Genomic DNA, 18,355 nt, shown 5'->3' with positions numbered 1-18,355 from the left:
ATATTGGTCTACTGTCTCCTAAATGCACAACTGGTGATTAAGGGGATGAGAAGTTGGTTTACTGGCTATTCCCTTGTAGAGGTCCAAAGTTAGGTCTTTTTCCTCTGCTGTTTAATAACTAAATGGTACTGGTGGTTATGATACACAGTGCCGTCTAATTTTTATTTATTTTCATTATATTTTTGTGGATCGTGTATGCTTGTAAACAAAAAGCCAATCCTATCTACCTAGAACTATTCCCATCAAAAGTATGATAAATTAGGAATGTAAACAAAACACAATAATACAAAGACAAAATTATAATTTGGTGGCAATATTTGTAATCCACATTCACATAAAAATAAATGGCAGAAATAGGAGTAAAGGCCAGACTTCTTATCTCTTTAGAGTTGTCCCCTCAAGGATAATGAACAAAATGAACAGCATGGTTAGAATTTTTAATTGCCTGGGTTGTATCTGCTCTGTGACTTAATAGGAACTTTAGCTGTCAGTGTTGCCACTCAGTTTCCCTTAGCTTAAATAATAAAAATGGAACAGACAATTGAATTCTTAATATGAGTTGCTTGGAGCTGAGTCTGTAGTCCAATCCTCCCACAGAACATCCTTCTCCATGCCAAAGGAAGAAAGGAAATACTGAATGTTTCATTCTGCTTTTTTGTAGGAAGTATTTTTTTTTTTTTAAAAAATGATGTCCTGATCAAGATCTGGGAAGATGGTCCTGGAAAATCTCCAGCTTATAAAAAAAGTGATTCAAGATCTGATCAAAAGTTGGAGATTTTCAATTAGCTTTTTGTGATGACAGATGTGCTATTACCCTTTCAAAATTACAAGTAAACAATAAAATGAAATTGCAATTATGTTTAAAATCTTACTTTAGCTTTTCTTTGCTTTATAGGCTGGGAAGGTTGTAAACATGAGGATTGGTCCAAAGTTTTTTTTATTACCGCCATAACTGCAAACAGGCACTAAATGAGGCAGTGGCTAAGTGAGGACTATCTGCATTATCTACAGTGTGTGCTTTATTCTATTAGACTGCATGCAATTTAAAGCAAATAAAAAAGGAAGAATCTTGTAAATATGGGATGATTACTGCAGTAGTGAAAAATTGTTCCACTGAAAATATTTAATGTCTATAATTGCAGAAATAATAATGTAGATCTAGCATTATATATTAAAAAGAAATGTCAAAATTGGGATTCTCAACAGTGCTATTCTATTTCAGTAACAGATGGAACAGTTGAGATAAAAAGTGATTTGGTCACTTGTCCTTGGTGAAGCAAAAAGTTCCAGAATTAAGAACAAGATTCAATTCATTCTATAAGGAGAATAGCCAAAGATTAAGGTTGTTTTTTTCCAAGCACTCTGCCTTCTTGCCTACTAAAACATTTGTATGATTAAACTATAGTTGGCTTGGCATTTTCACTGTAAATGGAATATTTCCTTTTACTGCCTCTGGAGTATATTTACTAAAAACTATGATATGCAATATTGTGTTATTTATTTTATTCACTTAATTTGATCTCAATGACAGCCACTTTCTTTGATTCTTGAGCATTTGATTCACGAGCATTTTGAGCATTTTTCATATTTATTTTTCAATTCTTCTATTCTCTTATTGGTCAATACTTGGTCCTTCCTAAGAAACCCCTTCATAGCTTCTTAATCAAACACATAGAAATGACAAAGAACATGATGCCTTTATGTACCACTATGATGGGAATTAGGATCCCATCCATTCAAACAGTATTGAAAGATGTCTGCACTTTGCAATGTTGGGATGTATAATGTTGGGGCAGAAACCAAAGGAAAATTAATGGAAAAGTCATGTTTATACTGCAGACATCAAAACATCTCCATTGGATTATTATAAGGGATGCACTTAAAGATACAAAATTCTTGTGCAGAAAACTGAAGCCACTGTAATGTTTGGGCTTGGAAGATATGTGCACGTTATCAGTGTTTCTAATATTATCCTGGGCACAATGGAAGTTGCTGGTACTTACTATACTTACAAAGCCCTGAATAATTCTGGAACTTGATGTGTAAGAAGTTCATGGACAGGTCCATTGGTGATCTTGGCAACAATGTGAAAGTGGATTTTTAAAGATTTCTTAGTTTAGCATACAATCATGCTAGTCCCTAGATTTCAACATCCAAGTATTAAGCAGGTTCAACCTATTAACCTTGTGAGCCAAAACAAAATACTGGTATTGCCATAGGCTGATAGATTTTATAGAAAGCAAGTTGGTTATGGATTTAAATGGGTAAAGTAAATATTTTGTGTTAGGTCCTTTCTAGCTGAATGTGATCTTGTAACTCTGTGACAACCATATCCTTTGTGTCATCATGAAATGTTTGCTTCACAAAAGCAGCAGAATTGCTTGCTACTGATTTTTTTCTTGAACAATTGGTGTTCCTTTGCCCTCTGTAAATATACTAAGATGATTGCTTACACAAAACTTGATTTCAGCTCTAATCTCAAGATATACTAATTAATCTTAATTGATTAACAATTACTATTTTCCCTATTACTTTTTTTCTGCATACATAAAAAGTTTTTTTTCTCAGTATACTTTTTTCTTAAAAGCTTGTCAGAAGAGTTAATTCCTTTGTACTATACAGTGGTGGAAACATTTACCGTAGATGGTGGAATTAATGTTCTTAAAATGGCTCACAATATGCTAGAATAGTTTCATGTTTTGTAATTAATTTACAATTTACAGGCTTCAAGTAGCAGATATGACATTATGCATTGTCAGGGAATAATGGACACTGCCAAAATACAACTTGTATGAATTTAATTGTTTACCAAAATACTCATCGGGTCCAACAACTTAGCTATTTTTTAGATCAGTTGATATAAACAAATAGTTGCTACTTGTAAAGAAATTGCTTTGTAAATCAAGTATGTTTTGGATACAACAAGGTCGCAGGCCATATATTCCATGTCTATAGACCTATTCCATGTTTAAGGAATGGCAGTAAATGAGAAGGATTTTTGAATTTTTTTAAGCAAGTCAGTACAGATCATCAGCCTGGGTATTAAATCAGTAGCTTGAAAATATATTTCCTAAACATTTTCACAGTTTTATTTTCATAATTTGATCCTGCTACTTCTCTGGGGATGGGATATAGCTGATGTTGATGCATGTTGGATAACAGAAAGAATACCAAAAATAAGTCAATATCCGTTTCACTGTCTATAGTATTAGCAAGGCTGATAGTGTCAACCATGTTGAGCTCTGGAATGTTCTTAGAAAAATGAGAATCCCAGAACATCTCATTGTTCTCGTGTAAAGTCTACACACAGGATAAGAAACCACCATCCAGCTGGGAAGAAGCAGGACAGAAATATTGGTCAAGAAGTGTGGTAAGGCTATATTCTCTCCCTTTGTTAATTCAACCTATATGCAGAATATATATATCAAAAGAAACTGGACTGGAAGATGAATGTAGTTTAAAATTGGAGGGGAAAAATCAATAATATGTATTATGCTGATTAATTGAAAATACAAATAACCTGCAAGCTATACCTGTAATAAAAGTCAACGGCATAGGGAAAGTGGGATTATAATTTATTTGAAAGATGGTAATCAGTATAGTAATCAATTTTAGTATTGACAACAAAGACATTGAAGTGATGGATGAATTCTACCTCTTGGGATCAATTATCAACACTAACTGAAGTAGCAATTAAGAAATACACTACAAACTTGTGTTTCATAGGATAACAATAAAGGCATGGGAAAAGATATTCAAATTAACCTGTCAGTGTGATTCCTGCCTTGTTTATGGTTGCCTACTGCATTTTTAGGACCATTTTTCCAAGCTGGGAGGAATACTATGCCAAAGAACTTCATCTTTCCAGGAATGAAGTTGAAATGATATGTCCTCACCCTTCATTTCTTGTGAGTATTTGTGTTTGGAGAAGAACATATTCTGACTTGGGGGGGGGGAGGGTTGCAGGAGTCATCCTACCAATTTTATCTGACTTTGAAAACAATTTTCCTGGCTTCCTAAATACTTGGATAGGAGACCTTTTCCCCCTCCCCTCCATACCCCAGGAAGCCCAGGATATAGACTAGGCCTGCATGCTTGAAGAAAAGAATGACAAGGAGTCCCAAAGATGTTTTTTTCAAGAGGCAACTGGACTTTCTGGTGTTTCTTTCAAGACGTTTCTCTTCTCATCCAAGAAGCTTCTTCAGCTCTGACTGGATAGTCGTGAATGGAAGGATTTATACTCCTTGTAGACAGATGGTCATTTGCATTTTTTTTAAGTTGGTCATTGAGACTACCTGGAGGTTTCTCTGTGTCGTCAGGGTCACCTGAGTGGTGCAAATGGGTGTGGAGCTCCAGGTGACCTTAACGACTCACTAAAATAATGCAAATGACCAGCTGTCTGCAAGGAGTATAAATTCTTCCATTTCCCACCATCCAGTCAGAGCTGAAGAAACTTCTTGGATGAGATATGAAACATCTTCAAAGAAAAACCAGAAAGTCCAGTTGTCCCTTGAAAGGGCATCTTTGGGACAAGCTTGACTTGAATGACTGAGAATTGTCCTATATTTATAATTGTTTTTACACTTCTATTTTTATTGTATTGTAAGCCAGCCAGAGTTGCTCTTGATAGTGAGCTGTCATCAGTGTTTGCTTTTCAGTCTGCTGGGCATAAATCTGATTAATAGCTGGGTTCCCTGGAATTCTAGCTACCACTGAAGATGTTACCTAGTTGGATAATGAAAACAGCTCTTTAGGAAAACAAGCAAGCTCAAGTGCACCAAGGGATCTACAATTCGACCCAAGCTACATATTTTCTCACTGTTGATCCCGGGAATTCTTTAGAGACAACATGGGCAAAGAACATTGCCTTGAGTAGCTCCCAGAGGCAGTTTTCTCCGATATAAGCAGCCAACACCTCCCTCATATAAAAACTCTTGCCTGGTGGATATTGCAGGGTCCTTTCTTGGACCAGGGAGGAGTTGTCTGGGCTGATGATCTCTACATGGAAGGATGAACTGCTGCAATACTGAAAAGAATAAAAAACAGTACAGATCAGAAAAGATGTGAAAAAGGATCACCCAGCTGATTTGAGTCCCCAGGTCTAATAAAGGACATTCTTCTTATGGGATACTAAAGGAACTGCCTGAAGAGCTGTTGGAAACTTAGAGAATGACTGGAGAACTAAGGAGGTACTCTTTTTTTTCTTCTATTGAATTGTGTCTAATCCTGGACAAATCTTTGCCATTTTCTTGGCAAGATTTCCAAAGTGGTTTGCCATTGTCTCGTTCCTGAGGCTGAGAGTGGGGACCAGACCAAGAGGCTCCAGATGGCTTTGTGCCTAAGAACTAGAATTCATAGTCTTCGATTTCTAGCTGAGTGCCTTCACCAGAATGCCAAACGTATTCTGAAGGAGATACTAGAAGAGACCAAATGTTCCTCTCATCCAGAAAGAGGAAAAAAGAGTGATCTCCAAAACTATTGATCCCAATCTTGACCCACTATTATCTTTTAATCTTAAATTGCAATTAACCAAAGTCATTTACCTTCATTTTATTATATAATTACCCATTATGTTTTTTCATTGTTCTCCTTTTAAAAATTTAAATTGTTATTGCATAGTTGTGAAGGGTAATACATTCACTGTACATAAAATATGGTACATTTTGGAAAAAAACTGTAAGTTTGAGAAAATAGGTTTCGTGTAGCTTTTGCAGCCTCCCAGAGTCACTGGAAGTCAGGTAATATAAAAATGTAATAAATCAATTGATTATGTGCCCCCAATTGCTGTCTGACTCTTAGCAACTCCATTTGATTTCCATAGATTTTCTCCACAATGATCTGTCCCCAGCCCCTTTGTATCTCAGTTGATCTCCCTTGTTGATGGTCATCTTCTTCTCTTTCCTTCCATGTTTCCCAGTATTATAATCTTCTCCAGAGAGTTGAGTCTTTTTATAGTGTGTTCAAATTAATATATTTGATGTAAGGATCTTTGAGTTGATCATTTAACACATGACTTCTTTTCTTTCTTTCTTTTTCTTTCTTCTTTTTTTACAGCACACATCAAAGACTACAGGAGATATGGCTTGGGGGAGCATTATGACATCCTCTAATAAAACTGACAGCTCCCCAATTTTCCTCCTGACAGGCTTTCCTGGATTAGAAAAACACCACTTCTGGATTTCCATTCCTATCTGCTCCATGTACCTAATAGCCATTACAGGGAACTGCGCCATCCTCTTTGTCCTCAAGACAGATCAAACACTCCATGAGCCCATGTACTATTTCCTTTCTTTGCTGGCCCTCTCAGACCTGGGCTTATCTTTTGCTTCTTTGCCCACGATGCTAAGTGTCTTGTGGTTCAATCACCGTATGATCTATTTCGATGCCTGCTTGGTCCAGATGTACTTCATCCATACCTTCTCCATTGTTGAGTCTGGTATTCTACTCTCTATGGCCTTTGATCGCTTGGTGGCCATCTGGAACCCTCTGAGATACACAAGCCTTTTGACCTATGAGATGGTCATCAAGATTGGAGTGGGAGTGACTCTTCGAGCTGCTTTACTTGTGTTCCCAACCTCCTTTCTCCTAAAGCGTCTGGAGTATGGAAGGATGAATGTCCTCTCTTATTCTTTCTGCTTGCACCAGGATATTCTGAAGGTAGTGCTCTCAGACAGAAGAATTAGCAGCATCTATGGCTTGATGGTAGTGGTGTCTTCTATGGTTCTTGACTCTGTATTGCTTGTTTTGTCATATGTTATGATCCTCAAAACCGTGTTAAGTATTGCCTCTAAGGCAGAGCGTCTCCGGGCGTTGAATACCTGCATCTCCCATATCTGTGCTGTCCTAACCTTCTATACACCAATGATTGGACTCTCCATGATCCATCGATATGGGAAAAATGCTTCCCCGGTTGTTCACATCCTCATGGCCAATGTCTATCTTTTAGTACCACCCCTTATGAACCCCATTGTGTACAGTATAAAAACCAAACAAATTCGGATGAGAATCTTTAAAAGTCTACTGAAAAGTAAAGAGTCAACTATGACCTCTTAGAATTAGCTTCTTGTGCCAGAGATCTTGAGAACATATTAAGACATCTTTAAATAGAGAGTTGTCCAGAAGAAAATTGACTCAGGTACTGTCCTGACTTGGATTATGGTTATTACCACAGAACCTTGATCCATTGCACCCGAAATTCACTCAATAGATGCCCAAATGAAGGTCCTATTGATTGATTCTTCTTTCCTCTCTAAAGGAGGCTCAGTTTCTCTTGGTCTCATGCCCTATGTGATCTGCCTCCATTAGAAAAATCTTGGCCAATTTTTCATCTAAGATGCAGGTTCTCCTGCAGAGAATAATAGCAGAATCCTTGAAGACCAATACGAGACCCTTTGCCCATGAGCTTCAAGGACGCAGCCACATGGAACAGGCATGCATTCTCTACATATAAAGAATGGCTGTATCATTTAGTCTGATATTTCTAGGTATCCTTCTACAATATTGTCTGTCAGATTCCTGGCAGACGATATGACCTCCCCCAAACACACTACATATGTCTTCTTTGGAAGAATCACAGCTCAGTGAAAGGCAGATTTTGACTAATTAAAGAGAGACCATCCCTCGATTTCCATCTGTACAGATTCAAGCTTGCGTGAGCCAGTGTATGAGCTCAGGTCAGTTAAAGGCAACCTAGCAAGGAACTGCCACCACTTTGCCCACCATGATCTGGATATTTTGATTTAATTCCCATGAAATCTACTGTCAGACCTGGAAGCTTTTACATTGAGCCTTCAGGCCTGCCACATTTTCTGCTGTGGGAAAATGGGAGGGGGGATTATATGGAGTATGGATGATATATAGTCTAAAACAGTGTTTTTCAACCACTGTGACATAGTGTAAGGTGTGCCGTGGGAAAATTACTTTATATATAGTCAATATAGGCACAGAGTTAATTTTTTTTAACATTTTCTAATGGTGGTGTGCCTCGTGATTTTTTTCATGAAAAAAGTGTGCCTTTGCACAAAAAAGGTTGAAAAACACTGGTCTAAAAAATGGATGGTGCCTGACTGGATCATGTGATGGACATGCGGGTGCTGGGCAGGGACTTGAACTTTCATTTGAGTAGGGAAAACCTGGAAACTTTCACATTCAGGTTTTCCCAGATGTACCAATATGACATCTCTAATAAAATGTAACTTTGAGGAAACTCAAGCCTCAGTCTTCTTTTGTTGGGGGTGTTTCTTGGAACCCTGAAATCTACCTGCTTTCCAAACCATTCTTCATCAATTCTATCATTCACTCTATATCTAAGAGTGGTATCTGGATCAATCGTAGTGACTGTGAATAGGTGGTACTTGGATCAATAATAGTAACTGTGACAGGGATCTTGGCGCCCTAGTGGACAATCACTTAATTATGAGCCAGCAGTGTCTGGCAGCTGCCAAAAAAATTAAGGCAGTCCTAGACTACATTAACAGAGGGTAGAATTAACATCATGTGAAGTATTATTACCCCTTTATAATGCCTTGGTAAAACCACACTTGAAATATTGCACCCAGTTTTGGCTGTCATGATAGAAAAAAGATGCATAGACTCTAGAAGGGGTGAAGAGAAGAGCAACAAAGATGATTAGTAGATCGGAAGTAAAACATATGAAGAACAGTTTTAGAAATTGGGTTTGTCTAGTCTAGTGAAAAAAAGGACTACGGGAGACATGATAATATTCCAATATTTGAGGGGCTGACATAACGAAGAATGTGCCAATCTATTTTCCAAAGCACCAGAAGGCAAGATAAGAAACAACGTATGGAAATTAATCAAGGAGCGAAGCAACCTAGAATTAAAAAGAAATTTCCTAGGACTGACATGAGCAGTGTTCCAATATCTGAGGGGCTGCCACAAAGAGGGTGTGTGTGTGTCTATTTTCCAAAGCACCTGAAGGCAGGATAAGAAGCACTGGATGGAAACTGATCAAGGAGAGAACCAACTTAGAACTAAGGAGAAATTTCCTAACTATGAGAACAGCCAGTAGAATGACTTGCCTTCAGAAGTTGTGTGTGCTCCAGTACTGGAGGATTTAAAAAAGAAACTGGACAGCCACTGGTCTGGAATGGTATAGAACAGTAATGGCTAACCCTTTTGTTGTTGTGTGCTGAAAGCGCGTGCCCGTGCCCGCACCCATAGTGCAATGCGCATGGGCTCCCCATTCCCCAATGCATGTGCACATGATCCCCTGTTCCCTTATTATTCCCATATTATCAGCAAAAATGGGCCATGGGGGGAGTGCCACACCCCTCACATCCCATTTCAGGCCTAGTAGGCCTCCCTGCAGCCTCCTGGGAGCAAAAACAGGCCATGGGGGGGGGAGAAGAGGCACCCTCTGCCATCCGCCTCTCTGCGCATGCACACGCGTCTCCTGCAAGTGCCCTGCTCCCGCACATGCATGGCAGAGACTGCTGGGGGGGGGAGCGTGCGCAAGTGTGGTGGAGCCAAGGTGGTGCAGTGGTTAAATGCAGCACTGCAGGCTACTGCTAGATCAGCAGGTCAGCGGTTCAAATCTCACCGGCTCAGGGTTGACTCAGCCTTCCATCCTTCCGAGGTGGGTAAAATGAGGACCCAGATTGTTGGGGGCAATATGCTGACTCTCTGTAAACCGCTTAGAGAGGCCTGAAAGGCCTATGAAGCGGTATATAAGTCTACTGCTATATTGCTAAGCGGAGCTGGGGCGATGGTACACGTGCCTGCAGAGAGAGCTCTGCATGCCACCTGTGGCAAGCGTGCCATAGGTTCGCTATCACCGGTATAGGATCTCCTGCTTGAGTATGGGGTTGAACTATAAGATCTCTAAGGTCCGTTTCAGCTATGTTATTCTGTGCTGTTCAAATGATGGGCTTTTTCTAAGGTAGGATCACTCTTCCCTTCTTCCCTAGGATTATGCTATCCCAATGTTTGTTGAATATCACATGCTTTTGGATCTATCTACTTGTGGATAGCCATTATGGAAAGTATTTAGCAAAGTATTTTTGCTTTATAGTATTTATATTGTTTCTGTCTTATGGCTTTAATAAGCTTTGTGTTTTGCAGTTACCCAAATAGAGTTCTTTTGGAGTGCGGTGAATTACAAATCTTGTTAATTAAAATATATAAGTATAAAGTCCAACGCTGAGCAAATCACTCCATCCAGGGGGGCTGAACTCCCAAAAGAAGTCTGGACTCTGAACTGTCCCCACACTTTTAGTCATTCCCTGCAGGGATTAAGTCTGCATCCCTTGAAACAGGACGCTATATACTACATTCTTAGTGAGGGTCTTTCTTATATTTATTGCAAACCATCAGGAGTCTTACTGAGCTGGCTATATACTTGTAGAGAAGTAAGTTGCTCGGCTTCGGATGGACCTGGATTCCAATTGCGCAGAGCCAGCCGAGGTACCGGGGGAAGGTCTTGAACGACACCTCTGGACTGATTTTCAACCTGTTGCTCCTGATGAAGTGGACAAGGCCATGGGAGCGGTGAGTGCCTCCACATGTGTACTGGACCCGTGCCCCTCCTGGCTGGTCGCGAACAGCAGGGAGGTGACGCGGGGCTGGATCCAGGCGATGGTGAATGCCTCTCTTCGGGAGGGTTTCTTCCCACCGGCATTGAAGGTAGCGGTGGTGAGACCCCTCCTGAAGAAGCCATCACTGGACCCAGCCAGTTTGAAGAACTATTGTCCAGTCTCCAACCTCCCCTTCATTGGGAAGGTTGTTGAGAAAGTGGTGGCCTCGCAACTCCAGCGGTCCTTGGATGAAGCCAATTATCTAGACTCCTTTCAGTCGGGTTTCAGGCCTGGCTGCAGCATGGAAACCGCTTTGGTCACACTGACCGATGATCTCTGGAGAGCCAGGGATGGCGGTCATTCCTCCATCCTAGTGCTCCTTGACCTCTCAGCGGCCTTCGATACCATCGACCATGGTATCCTTCTGCGACGGTTGCGAAAGGTGGGGGTGGGAGGCACCGTTTTTCGGTGGTTCTCCTCCTACCTCTGGGACAGGTCACAGTCGGTGTTAGTTGGGGAGGAGAGGTTGACCCCTAGGCCCCTGAAATACGGGGTTCCTCAGGGTTCGGTCCTGTCCCCCCTGCTATTTAATATCTACATATTAGATCGCACAGGCTGGGCCTCCTCCGAATTCCATCCGCCAGTCAATGTCGACTGGCGACTACACGAAGGAGAGCCTTTTCTGTTGCAGCTCCGACCCTGTGGAACGAGCTCCCCATTGAGATTCGTACCCTCACCACCATCCAGACCTTCCGCACAGCCCTCAAGACCTGGCTCTCCCAGCAGGCCTGGGGATAGGTTTCCAATTTACCCGCCCGAGTGTTGACTGTTGAATGCATGTTGTGGTTTACCATTTTATTTTGTTCACTATTGTTTGTCTCTTGGTACTGCACCCCCTCCCCTTGTGATTGTAAGCCGCCCTGAGTCCCCTCAGGGAGAAGGGCGGCCTATAAATCTCAATAAAATGATTAAAAAATGATACATGAAGCCACTGGGTGAGATCATTTGACAGCACGGGATAAAGCACCATCAATATGCGGACGATACACAGTTGTATCTGTCCGCCCTGTGCCAACTCAGTGAAGCGGTTGACATGATGTGCCAGTGCCTGGAGGCTGTTAGGGTCTGGATGGGGGTTAACAGCTTGTACTCAATCCAGACAAGACCGAGTGGCTGTTGTGTTTCCCTCCCAAAAACTTGGTCAATATTCCATCACTCAGGCTGGGGGGTGAAAATCTATGCCCCTCAGACAGGGCTCGCAACTTGGGGGTCCTCCTGGATCCACAGCTGACTTTAGAACACCATTTGTCGGCTGTGACCAGGGGGGCATTTGCCCAGGTTCACCTGGTGCACCAGTTGCGTCCCTACCTGGACCGGGAGGCACTCACAACAGTCACTCACGCCCTCGTGACCTCAAGACTGGACTACTGCAATGCGCTCTACATGGGGCAGCCCTTGAAGAGTATTCAGAGACTTCAACTCGTCCAGAACGCAGCCGCGCGAGCGATTGTGGGTGCACCTCGGTACACCCACGTTACACCTATCCTCCACGAGCTGCACTGGTTACCGATCAGTCTCTGGATACGCTTCAAGGTGCTAGTCGTAACTTATAAAGCCCTTCATGGTATTGGATCAGGGTACTTGAAAGACCGCCTGCTGCCAATTACCTCCCACAGACCCATTAGATCTCACAGGGTTGGCCTCCTCCGGGTGCCATCTACCAGCCAATGCCACCTGGCTATTACCCGGGGGAGGGCCTTCTCTGTGGCAGCTCCGGCCCTCTGGAATGAACTCCCCGCAGGGATTCGGACCCTCACCTCTCTCCAGGCCTTCCGAAAAGCCGTCAAAACCTGGCTTTGCCGGCAGGCCTGGGGGTGATGAGTTCCCTCCCCTCTCGACATGTATGGTTGTGCGACTGTTGTCTACTTTTATTATTTGTATTTTGTCTTTTTATGTTCCCCTTTTCCCCCCTTGAATTGTTCGCCGCCCTGAGTCCTCCTGGAGAAGGGCGGCATACAAATAATAAAATACAATAAAATACAATGCAATACAATAAATAAATAATATTTCTCCAAGATCCTGCTGAGTCTCTAAAGAGTTAACCTAGGAAGTGAGTCTCCTAGACTTTTATCAGGGGAAGAACAAAGTTTGGGCACAAGATGTCCCATGAGAGTTTCTTTCAAAGGAGATACTTGTTTATAAGCATGTTTGGCACCAGATGCTGGGACTTTTTCCTGGCCATTTTGGAGTGGAAGGGTCTGAAAAGCAGAAGGATTCTGCTGCTTTGGTAAAGGTAGGGTGGACTCACCGCTTACTATTTCAACGGTGAGATTTTCAGCTCTCTTTCTGTTAACATCTAGGATCCTTGTCTGTTGAGCTTATGGAGTATGGTGTGATACTTATGGGGCTGCTCATCATTTTGTATCCAATTTGAGGGTTATAGTTAACAGTTTTTAAGGTTTTAATGTTTACCATTTTTTTCTCCAGTGGGAGAAAAAATGCATTATCTCAATCTGTTAGATTGAAGCTGCATGTAAATGCAGCAAATAAATAAATACTGATTTGCAGATGACCCAAAATTCAGAAAGGTTTCCAAATATTAGAGGAGATGAGAAAGAAAGGCATGGAAATATCTAAGCTAGCTAAGACTGTGGGGCTGAAATTTATAAGATGCAATTGAACAAGGAGAATATCAAGTTGTATTCGTTTATTATAAACAACTTATATGGCTGCTCATTGTAATCAGTGGAATCCTGTATGGCAAATAGAATGATAAAAACACAATGGAATCAATTATAAAAGCCTAATCAATGTCCCCTTGAACATTTATTTAAAAGAAAACAAAGACACATATGCTGGTTCCACTAACATCCCAGCACTATCTGGGACATAAAGTCTTCAAGACCCTCCAGAAGGCCATAAAGTCAGAGGTGAAGTTGTTCCCTACAGCAGGTGCCACAAAAGGGAAGATTCACTTTTAGGTCCCACTCATTGATTCTCAAGAAGAATCTAGAGCATGCCTACCTCTATCTACAAATTAATTGGGATAGGCAGAAATCAGAAACAATCTGACCCAACACCCTGTGGGGTTTTTAAAAATAACAACTTCATGAACTGCATTCAGAATCCCATTGGAAACCAGGACAAGTCACATATCAGTGTTTTAATATGAGTTGTGTTGTGTGCCCAAAACTGCATATGTGACTACACTGTAGACCAGCTGAAGCTTCCAAATGTTCTTAATGGGGAGCCCCATGTAGAGCATTGAGTTTTGCATCTGGATAGGAAAAATGGAAACACATGATTAGGATGGGAATCCCTGTCTTGGCAACAGCCCATGTGAAGGAGCTCTTGTTATCCTGGTTTAGCCAAAGTTAATCAAAACCAAATAATATGACACAACTATTAAAACATCTAATGAAGATAGATTTCATACCATAAAAAGTCATTGTTCCTCTCTACTCTGTGCTGGTCAGATTGCACTTGGAGTCCTGTATCACTGCCCTTTTTGAAAAGTGGTGTCCAGGACAGTGATAGATCACATTCAGAGCAGGACCAGCAACAAAAAGGAAGGTCACTGGAAAAATTAGCAAAGATGTTTAAGGACAAGTCAGTGAGATGTTGGAAATGTCAACGAGCAACAGGTTCATATTATCATGTGTGGTGGACATGTGCAGAAGCAAGGAATTATTTGACTAAAATAAGAACACGGCTAGAGAAAATGTTACAAAAAATATAATTTAGACCAGAGACATTTTTATTGGGTATTCTCCCAGAGAAACACAAGAGAGAAGATACTTATTTGATTATACATGTAACTACAGCAGCGAGAATTGCATTTGCCCAAAATTGGAAATCAAATAAGTTACCAACAGATGAAGAGATAATAAAAAAATTAGACTGTGCAGAGATGACCAGGTTGACTTTGAAAATAAAGGATAAAGAGGAATTGGTGTACTTCAAGACATGGGGAAGATTTTATGACTTTCTAGAGAAAGAAATCTAGAAAAGAAAGTAAGGGGAAGATACAGAACCCAGACGATACACTATTAAATGCAAAGGGGGGGGGAGAGGGGGAAAACAGAAAAGAAAGTACTAAATATACAAGTATATATTCAAGAATGAGATATAAAGGTGGGGGCATAGTTAGGATAGATTAACGAAGGAAAGGGAATAAATTATACTAAACTATATTTGGGTTTGCGGAAATACCATCCCAAGAAAACATAAATTGAGATTTGAAAGGACACCTATGAAAACAGAAAAAGAAAGGGAGAGGGGAGAGGACAAGAGGAAGAAGAGGGAAGGAAGAAAGAGGTAAGGAGAGGAGGGTGGAAGGGAGAGAAACAGAAGGAGAGAGGGTAGGAAGGGGATGAGGAAGTGTAGGAGTAGGGGATAGGTAAGGGAAGAAGGAAGGGGAAGGAGAGAAGGAAGGAAGAAACTGGAGAAGGGAGGGAGGGAGAAAAGAAAGGGAAAATAAAGTGGTGTTAAAACAGGTGAATGGGATGGTAAATAAAGCAACCCAAACTGTATATTATAACCTTTTAAATGGAATAATAAATGTATAAGAATGACAAATGTAAAGAAGAAGAATAACTATGTGAATATATACCTATAATTGTATGTAAAAGAATCTAAAAAGACTTTTTCAAATGAAAAAGGAGGGTCTACAAACCAACTCCTATGAAGAGCAACTAATGGATGTGGTATATTTAATCTACAGAGAAAATGACTGACGGGAGATGTGATAGCAGTCTTCAGATATAAGATTGATAGCTAGCTAAAAAAGGAAGTCTTTAAATTCAGGATCCAAACTCAAAGGAATTTCAAAACACTGAAATTTCTAGGCTGCTCATAATGCCAAGAATTGATAAAAGGAATAGGACTACATTTTAGAAAGAGGAAAGAACACTGATTATCTGAAGGATGAAAGCTGAACAAATTATCAGGCTGATCCCCATTCTTTAAATTTGTTTGTTATCTCTAACAAACTAGCCTATCTGAGTAAACCAAACACTCACCAGCTTAGAATGACTATAGTTTCCAAAATACATAACAGCACAAGAATCTCTTTATTCATCTCTATGACTCTCTAGTTATGACTGTATCAGATGTTCCCATGGGAAGCATGTCAGCTGTCAAGATGTTCGATAACAGCAGCCTGAATCTGAGAACCTTTGTCTTTTCTGGCATTCCTGGGATGGAGGAGAAGAATGCTTTGATGGCCTTTCTTCTGTTTGTGCTCTGTGTCTTCATATTGCTTGGAAATAGCCTCATTCTTTTTGTCATTAAAACTGACCAAGGTCTTCATGAACCCATGTATATCTTCCTTTCCATCCTAGCCTGCTCAGATCTGGGTCTCTCCATGTCCACCATACCAACTATGCTGAAGGTTTACTGGTGTAATTGGAAGGAAATCACATTTAATGCTTGTCTCACCCAAATGTTTTTCATCCATGCCTTTCAATGGTTGGAGTCTGGCATTCTGGTGGCAATGGCTTTTGACCATGTGGTTGCAATCCGTGAGCCACTAAGATACAGAACACTCTTCCCACACACTGTTGTTGCAAAAATAGGAATAACTGCTGCTGTTAGATGTATTTGTGTCTGTTTCCCCGCTCCCTTTCTGATTAAACGTCTACACTTCTGCAGATCCAATATACTTTCTTACCCCTATTGTTTTCATCCTGATGTAATGAAGTTATCCTGTGTAGATATAAAAGTCAATATCTTGTATGGTTTGATTGTGATGATTTTTACATTGGGATTTGATGTTGCCTTCATTCTTGTGTCCTACATCATGATTTTGAAAACTGTTTTAGGTATTGCATCCCATCAAGAACGTCTCAAGGCTCTCAACACTTGTATTTCTCACATTTGTGCCATCCTCATCTTTTATGCCCCAATCATCAGTATCTGTTTGCTACAGTGATATGGGAAACACCTTTCCCCCCTTGTGCACGTGGTGATGGCCAATGCCTACATTGTGGTCCCACCTCTCCTTAACCCCATTGTGTATAGCATAAAGACCCAACAGATTCAGCAGAGAATATACAAAATTTTTCCAAGGAAGCAAACCAGGATTTGATGGTAGAAAATTCTGAAAATAAGAAAAAAGGATTTGTATTTTATTGAAATAAAGTGCTTCCGTTCCTAGAAAAGGATATGGAAACTCATCTCTCATAACCAGCATTTCTTTCCTACATAAAAAACTGATTGACAATCCCCCTCACATCACCCTTCCAGATAGCATCTTTGTGTGTGGAGGCACCATTAATGATAGTTCTGTACTTGAAATGCTAATTCCACTGTACAACAATCTGTTTCTTTCTCTATGCTTGAACATCAACATCAGAGGTAGGCAGATGTCTTAGACTACCTTTTCTATAAACCTTGAAAATTTGCAATGCTGGCTAGAATTTGTAGGAATTATGGTGTACCTGGTTGCCTGCCAATGGGAAAGGTCATCTTGAAGTTTCTGGTGAGAGACTGTTAGGTAAGCTCCCCATTGGGAGAGCGAGTACGTTCAGTGAAGCATTGTGTGAGTTGTGTTGGAGAACACACAAACCAGCATACAGAGACACTGCAGTTTAAATAGGCTTTTACTTTCATAGAAATAGAGATATCAGAGTCCATCAAACAGTCCAAGTCATACATGGATAAGACAGTCAGTCATCAATGTCTTTCAGTTAAAGGATAATCCAAATAACATAGTCCAGTATCATATAATCAGTTTATACGTTATAAAGCAAGCTGTCACTTGTAGATAACAGAATGAATAATATTTCTTAATAGTAAAAAACAACAAAAACAGAAGGAGCATGATTAGCCAATGGGTTTTACAGACATAGTATAAAGAAACAAAAGACCATCATTATGGAAGATACATGAGTTCTGTTTCACTAGACATAAGAAGAGGGAGTGGCACTCCAGATTATGGCTTGGGCATGGAAATGATCTTTGTAAACAGATCAAATAAGGTGACAAACTAAGAGTAGAGAAACAGCTGAGCTGGAATAAATCAAAGACTCAGCTAACAAAGTCTTTTGGTGTGCCATGGTCAATCAGATGTCTGTAAAGTGAGGATCACAAGGTGAGGTGTGGCTTGGTGGGTGTGGCAGGGGAAGTTTACTACAAAATCCCCATTTCCTCCTGATCAACTGGGACTTGGAAGGCAGAGAATAGATGGGGGCAGGGCCAGTCAGAGGTGGTATTTACTGGTTCTCCAAACTACTCAAAATTTTTGCTACTGGTTCTCCAGAACTGGTCAGAACATGCAACATGCTGAATGCCACCTCTGCTACCACCTATCTTCCCCCCTCTCTCTCCCTCCCTCCCTCTCTCTCTCTCTCTCAAATTTGTGTATATTTCTAACATGTTTTTTCTTTTCTTATCTTTATAAATTGAATAATCCTAAACTTCATGAGTGAGCAAACTGGAAGAGCAAACAAGACTGAGGAAGTTCAAGTGGAATCCCAAATCCCATCATGTGTAGAAATTAGAAATAATTCTATCAAATTATCTTGATTCTGTGTAAATATTTCAAATTCTTCCTCAGGATGCCTCCTTTTTAATTTTGTAATTATTTGCAAAGACATTAACATGCTAGATTTATTCTTTCCTCAAAAGACACATTTATGTTGTGTCTTTAGTCTGTTTCAGTATCAGCATATGTGATTAATTTTTTCTTGCTGTAATCATCTTTGAAAGAGAAAACATTTGATGATGATGCTATGGATGAGATTGTTACATTTACCCTTGCTTTTAGCGAATTCCAATTTTTTAACAGACTTTCTCTTATAATATGTCCCTTGTCTTCT

General features: G+C 40.4%; 2 protein-coding genes across 2 annotated transcripts; both read left to right on the top strand.

Annotated features, from left to right (window-relative positions):
- Positions 1–6,096: 6,096 nt before the first annotated feature.
- LOC116510279 (olfactory receptor 51G2-like) lies at positions 6,097–7,053 on the top strand. The gene has a single exon (XM_032219769.1). It carries the CDS (start codon positions 6,097–6,099, stop codon positions 7,051–7,053), a length of 957 nt encoding a protein of 318 aa, XP_032075660.1.
- An 8,682-nt stretch (positions 7,054–15,735) lies between these two features.
- On the top strand, positions 15,736–16,467 carry LOC116510594 (olfactory receptor 51H1-like). The gene has a single exon (XM_032220203.1). It carries the CDS (start codon positions 15,736–15,738, stop codon positions 16,465–16,467), a length of 732 nt encoding a protein of 243 aa, XP_032076094.1.
- Positions 16,468–18,355: the final 1,888 nt, after the last annotated feature.

The sequence above is a fragment of the Thamnophis elegans genome, chromosome 6 (assembly GCF_009769535.1).
Source record: "Thamnophis elegans isolate rThaEle1 chromosome 6, rThaEle1.pri, whole genome shotgun sequence".
Classification (NCBI taxonomy): domain Eukaryota; kingdom Metazoa; phylum Chordata; class Lepidosauria; order Squamata; family Colubridae; genus Thamnophis; species Thamnophis elegans.
The sequence above is the reverse complement of the archived record's forward strand: the minus strand, read 5'-3'. Positions and strand labels throughout refer to the sequence as shown.